The 9,871-nt window shown below is 50.7% G+C and overlaps 1 protein-coding gene across 1 annotated transcript; it reads left to right on the forward strand.

The window, feature by feature from the left end:
• Positions 1-7,905: 7,905 nt before the first annotated feature.
• On the forward strand, positions 7,906-9,450 carry LOC147678902 (endogenous retrovirus group PABLB member 1 Env polyprotein-like). Its single transcript, XM_086944695.1, has one exon. It carries the CDS (start codon positions 7,906-7,908, stop codon positions 9,448-9,450), a length of 1,545 nt encoding a protein of 514 aa, XP_086800821.1.
• Positions 9,451-9,871: the final 421 nt, after the last annotated feature.

Raw genomic sequence — 9,871 nt, forward strand, 5'->3', positions numbered from 1 at the left:
ACAAGGTGGGGCGGGCCATAATCTTTCTCTGATAAAAGGAGGACTCAACTTCCACCTTAGGCGTAGGTCCTCGACATACAATTACCACAGCCTGCCACCACAATCAACCACGCTACTCAAAATCACAGCAACAGAACTGGCATCTAGTTACATTTAAAACAAGAAAGACAGAAGAATACTCTGTAAATATAATTATTAGATGGGATACAATCATAATTTGTATTAGGTCCTCATAGACACTATGTTAAAAGTTAGGCTGCAACGTCAACATTATCGGCGCCATCTTGCCCCCTTTTCGAGCCCATTCATGCGCGCAAGCGGCAGCCATTTTGAGTACCATGGTTTCTCTGCCCATCACGAATAGCCAGCGCGTCTTTCTCCCTCTCCTGACCTCGCAAGCATCCCCCACACGCTGACAGCCCCCGCTCTCACATGCCTTGGGTCATAAACCCCTCTTCAGCGCAGCTCTGCCTCAGAACCCCATCCTGTTCCCAGCGCGACCCCTCCCTTCGTTCCTTTCATGATCCCGGGCCCTTTGATAAAACCCCCTTTCCTCTGTGCCCGTTTGTCTTACTCGTTCCCAGGCCGCCACCTGGCCCTGCGGATGCTGTTTATTGCCCCCCCCTGTACAGTAGGAAGCATCCCCCATCAAAGGATCCATGAGTTGATCAAAGCCCCCACCCTATGAGACCCGATCAATCCCATACATTCCGTGAATCGGCGGAATGTCCAGCTGCGCGATAATCATCACCTGTTGTGACCGGGGTGGGGACTTCAACTGCAAATGTGTGTGGGAACGGGCCTGAAGCGGGGATTCCGAGGATGTCTTTCCGTATTGACAGAGATGTGTTTTATGCAATAAAACAATAAACTTGTGTATAAGAGGCCAGGCCACAGAGATGCGGTTAGAGCACCTCGAGAAGATACCCTGTTGTCTGATTTGATGTGTTCTGCTCCGTCGGAATAAACTTCTGTTTCCTGCCTTCCAGTCTCCAGCGCCTGCCTCTTTGTTTGGTAACTTGAGTGGGTATAGAGGCGGTTAACGCCGGGCAACTCTGAAAAAGGTCATCGGCCCGTACCTTTTTCCACAATTGGCGTCCCAAACGTGGGGCCCATCAGCGACTCGTGGATCTAGTGGGAGAGGTCCCGACGACAGAGTGAACGACTGCAACGATCGGGAGAGCTCCTGTCCGATAGACCCTCGTCTGACAGCCGATCATCCGAACTTCACTGGTTCCGAACAGACCTCTCTCGAGTGATCTACGGTCCTGACTGGGAACCATCAGGAGTGCCGCGAGGATCACGAAGAATAGAGGATGATCGGGCGCTGGATTCGGAAGACAAGAAACTGTCCATGCGGTCCGGGTAAGGTCGTGTAAACACGACGAATTGCGAAATGATTGTTTGATTGTTTGGAAAATACTAGTATTACTCTTTTGTTGATTTGTTTGGAGATTCGCTGTCTGCAAACGGAGAAACAACAGGCTCTCCCTTTGCAAGCAGTGAAGGATAGGTAACGCAGACTTTTGTCCCCGTTGTAATCCGTCGTGCCTATCTTCCTCCCCCACTGATTGATTGTTTGGCCCGAACTACTGTTCGCGGATTGTTTTCTGGAGATTCTCTGTCTGCAAACAGGGAAGAACAGGTTCTCTCTTTGCAGGTAGTGAAAGGGTAGGTAACGCAGACCTTTGTCCCCGTTGTAACCCATCGTGCCTACTTATTCTCCCCATTGATTGTTTGATTGACCGAACATTGACTGTTCGATATTGGTTCTTTTGAGGTATTCACCACCTGCAAACAACGAAGAATAGAAATATTCTGTCTAGTCTTTGCACGCAGTGATAAGATAGGTAGTGCAGACTTTTGTCCCCATTGTAATCCGTCATGCCTGTCTTCTCCCCACTGATTGGTAGCCTGTTTAGCCCAGACCGCTTATTAGAGATGAACCATCCGGCTCCACCGGAAGGCACCCCTAATAAGGACATGTTCACGAAGCATGGATTGATCGCTATAGCTTATAGCAAGCTGTGGCATAAATATACGAAAAAGGATCGAGAAAGTCAGTGGCCACTGATAGGATCCTTCGATGAGGATAAAATAAGCGCGCTAGAAACAGCCCTTGGGAAACACAAGACAACGCCCACTATGCTTGATAGTCTCGGCATGTGGCGCAAAGAAACCGAACAGCGTAAAAAGAGAAATGAGAGTAGGTTGGGAAAAGAGCTGCGAAAGGCAGCCCACCTAGCTGCTAAGAAACTAGAAGAAGAGATTAAGGAAAAAGAGGAAGCCAAACAGAAACTAGAGGTAGAAACATCAAGCCAGTGTCCGGTCAGAACGCCCTCTACGCTTTATCCTGAACTACCACTGAAACAGCGAGCCAGCGATGATCTTTTGTTAGGTCCTCCGATCATCTACATGCCCCCTCCATATGCCCCTTCCCAACCCGTAGCACAGCACCCACCACCCCCAAGCACAGATGAGAGTAATACCAGAGCTTCGGCCCCCATGGCCTCTGTGCCTGCCGAACCCCTTGTATTAGATACAGCCCAAGCGGCAACGTTGGATGGCCCTGAGACCCGGAAGGCTCATTCCGCAAGAACAAACAGATTAAGCAAGGATGAGCGAGCAGGGATTGACAAGATAGTGAGGACATTGGTAGAAAGAAAGGAAAGTGAAGAGTACATCACGGATATGTTCAACTCATATGCAGGGAGCCACAGACGACATTTTGCCGTACGGCTGTGTTATCATATCTTGAATGCGTACGAGGACCGATATCGAGACAAAGGTCCCGAGAGCCTAACGAATCTGTATAGGAAGGTTGATATCGGGGATGAGGGCGAGTGTGATGTGACGGACCTCCTTAAGCGTACGCTTGAGGTTCTCCGCCACCTCACTGAACAGGAATCGGAAGCTAAACTCACGACACCTGTAACGACCGAACCCCAAACTGAGCGAGCTCGCGCCATGATGCCAATAAGAGAGGCTGCCCCTTACTGGGTTCCCCCACGAGGTCTAGGAACACACGATGACGTCAACCACCAGGATGCAAAAGGGAGGGTTGTGTACAACTGGGTCTACCAGCCATGGGATCGGCAAGATATTCTGACATTTCGGAAATCTCTGCCCGATTTACGTAAAAACCCCACTGCTTTCTATACCGAATTAGGTACAGCCCTAGGTTCAACGATCATGACCCTGGCTGACATCGACTTGTTTTTCGGGTTATGTCTACCAGCTGATGTGTGGAAGCAAATCCGGAAAGTCGACCACCTTGAGCTGTTCGGACATACCTGGTCACAACTCGATGGCATAGATAAACAACGAGAACCCGGACGGAAGCCCTTGAAATCCATTTTAGACCTCCCAGACAAGATTGTACAGAAATTGAAAACCCTGATTCCAGAAAAGAAAGTGGACTGGTCGATAGTAACGGCTTGTCGACAGAAACCCCAGGAAGATGTATCGGACTACTTCTCCCGGTTTGAAACGGTGTTCTCCGATTACAGCGGCCAGGATCTGACCACTGCAACCGGACACCACTTGTTTGTCCAGAATTATGTTAAGGGTTTGTCACCGGAAGTCTCCCAGAAACTACAGGCCAGCGAGATTGGGCAGCCTCCAAACCTGCGGCTATCCTTCAGATGGCCCAATATTACGAACACCAGAAAAATGAAAACGATAGAGCAACAGAGAAAAAGAAGAAGGACTTAAAAGAGAGGGTGATGATTGCACAACTGCAAGGGGTGACTATAGGACGAGAGCAATACAAAGGAAACTACCAGACAAATGCCCCTAGGAACGTGCCTCCTAAAGACCGCAACCCGACATCCCGCATTGGACGTACAGACTTTAACGAGGACCAGTGTGCTTTCTGTAAAGGATTCGGCCATTGGAAATCCCAGTGCCCGGTCCTGTTAGAGATGAACAGAAATAGGGACCCCAAGGACGTAGCAGGTGGGCCGAGAAATAAAGGACAGCAACAAGGGCCCACAAATAACACGACTAACGATAGACCAAACAGGCCGAATACATTCGACCGACCCAGACAAAATCAGTACCAGCAGTCTGACTGTGATGATGCCCACGACTTCGCATAGGACTGCCAAGGGCAAGGGAGGGATCCAGTCGAGCTCTGTTGACCAGCAAGGTCCTTATGTCACCGCTAAGGTCCTGGGTACCAAGTCTCCATTTCTGATAGACACTGGCGCAACACGTAGTGCGTTATTTAAACGACTGATTCCAAGGGCACCCTTGTCTGGCTCACTTGTGACATCGATAGGTTTCGATGGAACGCCCTCCACTAACCCTTTGTCCACTCCAATTTCCTTTGACTTAGAGAACAATCTCACTGACACGACGTTTTTGCTTTCTGCCAATACCCCTGACGCCATTATGGGACTTGACTTGCTGAAGCACTTCCGTGCGACTATTAGATGTTCCCAAGACGGAGTTTGAGTTTTCCTGTATGACAACCCCATTCTGCTCAGACATTGCCCTTCCCGACGCATGTTTTCTATCAATGACGCTGACATGTCCCTGCTTGACACTCTGCCTCCGTATCTGTGGGCCAAGACAGATTCGGACGTAGGACGCATGATGATTGACCCAGTGCACATCACGGTTCGACCGGACGCACTACTCCCAAAACTTCCACAATATCGGATATCGCCCGAGGGCGAGAAGGCATTGGTAAAAATTATTCAGTCTCTGATAGATGCAGGAGTGGTAGAGGAAGTAGTTAGCAACGTTTGTAACAGCCCTATCTTACCCATCATCAAGAAACAAGGAGAGGGAGATGAGAAAGCATACCGCTTCATCATTGACCTTCGAGAGATCAACAAAGTGGTTGTGCCCCAGTACCCCGTAGTCTCAGACATCACCACTATCCTGACTTTGATTCCTTCTACTGCCACCACCTTCACTGTTATCGACCTCAAAAACGCATTTTTCTCTATCCCCATCCACCCAGACAGCCGATATCTCTTCAGCTTCAAGCCTAAAAGCCCGCTCATATAGGTTCTGCCGAGCACCCCAGGGCTACACAGAAAGCCCTAGCATCTACAGCCAGGCCCTCAAGAGGCAACTGGATCAGGTCCAGTTACCCGATGGAGTGGTATTGATCCAATACGTCGATGACATCCTTTTGGCAGCCGACACCACTCCATTAGCAGTCACAGCCACCATTCAACTCCTGCACTTCCTTGTGGAAACTGGCCACAAGGTCTCCAAGAAGAAGTTGCAATTCTGCCAACCCCAGGTCACTTACTTAGGCCACCTTTTGTCTAAAGACGGAAGGAAACTCACTCCCAACCGGATCCAAACCATTCTTGAAACCCCTGTCCCCAAGACTCAGAAACAGGTCCGCTCCCTACTAGGTCTCACCTCTTTCTGCCGACAGTGGTTACCCAACTTCAGCCTCATTGTAAAACCGCCGCTTTCTCTGCTAGCCAAAGATGTCCCCTTCCCACTCCCTTGGACCCCCGAATGCAAATCCTCTTTCATAGAGCTGCGTGATGCCCTCTGTTCAGCCCCTGTCCTAGGTACCCCCGATTATACCAAGCCCTTCTCCCTCTACACTCACGAAAGGGAGGGGTGTGCTTTATCTGTCCTGACCCAGTCCATTGGCCCAAAACAACGACCGTGCGCTTACTTCTCTGCCACTCTTGACCCCGTAGCCAGAGCCTTACCTGCCTGCCTTCGAGCTGTAGCTGCCGCTGCTATCTCTATCCGACAGAGTGAGGGGATCGTGCTCTCGAATTCCCTCACGGTATTAGTACCCCATGCAGTCGACACCCTCCTGAACCAAACCAAGACGCAACACCTGACGAGTGCACGACTGACTGGACACGAACTGACTCTGCTCGCACCCCACATCACCCTGAAAAGATGCACCACACTAAACCCAGCAACTCTGTTACCCCTGCCAGAGGACGATCCCAATGTGCCCCCTGTACACGACTGTGTGACCCTCACGGACGAACAGACTAGAAGTAGAGTTGACCTCAGAGACACGGCTTTTCCTGACCCTGACGGAGAGCTGTGGGTGGACGGCTCTTGCATCAAACTCCCCGATGGCACCACTTCTGCTGCCTATGCAGTCACCACAGCCCGAACTGTAGTCGAGACAGCCCGCATCACCCAGCGATCTGCACAGGCAGCGGAACTGATTGCCCTGACACGAGCATGCATCCTAGCAGCAGGAACCACAGCGAACATATATACCGACAGCCAGTATGCCTTCGGGGTGGTTCACCATTTTGGGCTCTTTTGGAAGGAAAGGGGATTCTTGACCTCACACGGCACTCCCATCCTACATGGAGATCTAGTCTCCGCCTTGATCGAAGCTGTCCTTCTCCCCAAAAGACTTGCGGTCATCAAATGCCAGGCACACAAGAAAGTGACAGATATTATTGGACAGGGAAATGCACTAGCCGACCTCACTGCTCGAACGACAGCTGAAAATAGGACGACAACACATATGTACGTGACCAGGTCACAAGCAGAGAAATGGACCGACGCTAGGGACACTATTAGAGACATTCAAATGGCTAGCACGCAACAAGAATTGACTGAATGGGCGCGGGTGGGATTTAAAGACGATGAAGGCTGCTGGCGGACCAAAGACACGAACAAGTGGTTGCTACCTGACTCCTACCTGATTCCCATACTGACTATGGCACACTCCCCTGCTCACATAGGATCAGCCCCCATGATTGAACTTGTCTCCAGAGTTTGGCACAACGACAAAATAACAGACTCCGCCAAACGTCTGGTCCAACAATGCTTGATATGCCTGCAGCATAACCCCGGGAAAGGAACTGTAGTACCCCGGGGAGGGTTTGGGGTCCCCAATCACCCGTTTGAAGTCCTGCAGATGGACTACATCCAGCTAGACAGATGCCAAGGCCTGAAATATGTACTTGTTGTGGTATGCGCATTTAGCAAATGGGTGGAAGCATACCCAACCCGTGACAACACTGCTATGGCCACTGCAAAAGTACTGTTAAAGGAATTTTTCCCTCGCTACGGCCTTTGTCGAATTTTATGAAGCGACAATGGCCCCCACTTCGTAGCTGAAGTCATCCAGCTCATCTTAAAGGGGCTGGGTATCAAGCAGAAGTTCCACGCAGTCTTCCACCCCCAGTCTGCTGGACTTGTTGAGCGACACAATGCCACACTAAAGCTTACGGGTCTGAAATGGCCAGACGCCCTCCCACTGGCATTGCTATCGATGCGTTCCACCCCCACCAAACATCACTTGACACCTTATGAGGTTGTTTTCGGTCGACCCATGAGTGTCTGGTCTGCACCGAAACCAACTTCCATTCATAACGTCCCGGACATCCTAATGTCTGATTATCTGTATAAATTGACTGAAACTCTGTCTGTCATTCATCAGCAGGTGCAGCAGGCCATCCCCGATGCTTCCAGGGGTCCGGGTCATGACATCCAACCGGGGGACTATGTATTAGTCCGGAATTTTCAACGAGCGTAGAGTTTGGAACCCCGGTGGACGGGCCCCTGGCAAGTACTGATCACCACCCGGACAGCTCTTCGAGTGGAGGGGAAACGGCACTGGCTGCACGCGCACCACTGCAAGAAGGCCTCCTCGACCCTGGCCACAACAGAAAGCATCGACAACCAGGAAGAGCTCCTGAACAAGGATCGACCATCTCTAAACTGCTATCCCGATACCGAGGCACTTGAACTCGCAAAATTCTCTGATCCCACTGTGCCATCCAGAGAAGGGTATTTCCTGCGTCGAAAGGAGGGAGCTTCGGCTAAGTAGACCACGGACTGAGTTAAAATCTCAGAACGGTGACCTAAACACCACCAAGGGTTACCCGGAGAGAAGCTAAACGAAGTCTGTGGTTCTGCCCACTACCAAGCACCTTGAAGGTGATGGAAGCGCCAGATAAGAAGATGATGGAAGCGCCAAATAAGAAGATGATGGAAGCAACTGGAAATACCCACTACAGAAACCCAAAGACTGACAATATGCACAAATCAAAGACAATCGCATTCTTCATTGTCTTCCTCTTTTGCCTCCTCCTCATGACTTGCTTTTGGATCCTGGAGGAAAGCACACCTGCTCATCAGATATTGCTAACCACTGCCCAGCCTACTACCATGAAGGAACATTATCTGATCTCGCTCTCTCCTCAACTCAGAGAAAGGCGAAAGGAGTTCTGGAACAACTCCTTTGTACAGCTACTGCACCAGCACAATCTCGCCACCAATGCCACCAACTGCTGGATCTGTGGGTTGCTACCCCACGCCACTGGACATTCGATACCTTTTATCCCTTCACCCTTTTCAATTCACGGCTCCTGCCTTGCTTGGCTGATTCTCCTGCAGGAGAGCTATAAGGACAATGCCACCTCCAGCAAAACCATGACACATTTCTTCCATGAGGTCTGGCGAAACAAAACAAAGACACACTTCTGCCCGCAGACCTCCAACGATTCTATCCACATGGACATCCCTGCTAAAGAACGAGTTGAAATGCAGGTGTTCAACAATCCAACCAGACCCACTTTCTCCTACCTACGGAAGCGAACAGCTGCCACTTTGACTGTGGCTCTATCTGTCATCAACGTCACAGGCCATATGTGCATAGAAGGGCTCGGGTCACAGCTGGTAGGCCGCAGTGCTTGCCGCTTCACCAGGACTTTGGACTCTACTGACCCACCTTCCTTTGTATCCTCTCCAAACATGTACTTTGTTTGCGGCACAAAAGCTTACACCTGGCTCCCCAAAGGCTGGGGGGGCACTTGTTTCATCTCCTTCGTCCTTCCTCCAACCTATGTGGCCCCAGCAAATCACCATAGACAAAAGCGAGCCAAAGACATTGAACAAGCCGACTCAACAGGAGCACAGTTCCTCGATGCTATGAAGGGACTTGTTCCACTCTGGGGTCCGATGGCAAACAGCCGTGCCATCCGACATCTGACTCAAGCAGTCGAGACAACAATGAACATCACAGCTGGTATCCTTGCTAACAACACCGCCGAGCTTCAAGCGGTCCGCCTGGTGGCTCTCCAGAACCGCCTTGTTCTAGATGTGGTTCTTGCAGACCGTGGTGGAGCATGCCGCATTATTGGGTCCAGCTGCTGTACATATATACCGGACAACTCACCTTCAGTGTACAAGGCCATCGAACATCTCCAGAGACTCTCCTCAGAAGTCCACCAGGAGCAGGAAGAATGGTCGCTTGGTGGATGGTTCTGGAGTACTGTTAAGAACTGGGGCTGGAGACTGTTTTCTATTATCCTGATTCCCGTAGTTGTGATATGTGGACTATGCTTGGGAATTCAATGCCTGCCGCCTCTGTGTTCATTATGTATGAGTTGTATTTGCCCTAAGACTGTGGACCTTGGAAATGAACGCATGGGAGCATTATATGATGCCGAGGTAAGGAATTTGATGAGGATCGACATAGAGTAGACAAGCTGGCTAGATATGTTGAAAAGGGAGGACTGTTAAAAGTTAGGCCGCAACGTCAACATTATCGGCGCCATCTTGCCCCCTTTTCGAGCCCATTCATGCGCGCAAGCGGCAGCCATTTTGAGTACCATGGCCTCTCTGCCCATCACGAATAGCCAGCGCGTCTTTCTCCCTCTCCTGACCTTGCAAGCATCCCCAACACGCTGACAGCCCCCGCTCTCACATGCCTTGGGTCATAAACCCCTCTTCAGCGCAGCTCTGCCTCGGAACCCCATCCTGTTCCCAGCGCGACACCTCCCTTCGTTCCTTTCATGATCCCGGGTCCTTTGATAAAACCCCCTTTCCTCTGTGCCCGTTTGTCTTACTCGTTCCCAGGCCGCCACCTGGCCCTGCGGATGCTGTTTATTGCCCCCCCTTGTAC

This window comes from Lissotriton vulgaris, chromosome 11 (genome assembly GCF_964263255.1).
Source record: "Lissotriton vulgaris chromosome 11, aLisVul1.2, whole genome shotgun sequence".
In the NCBI taxonomy this organism is placed as follows: domain Eukaryota; kingdom Metazoa; phylum Chordata; class Amphibia; order Caudata; family Salamandridae; genus Lissotriton; species Lissotriton vulgaris.

Excerpts from the sequence above, each read along its gene's own strand:
- LOC147678902 (XM_086944695.1), top strand. The coding sequence starts at position 7,906 with ATGGAAGCGCCAGATAAGAAGATGATGGAAGCGCCAAATAAGAAGATG.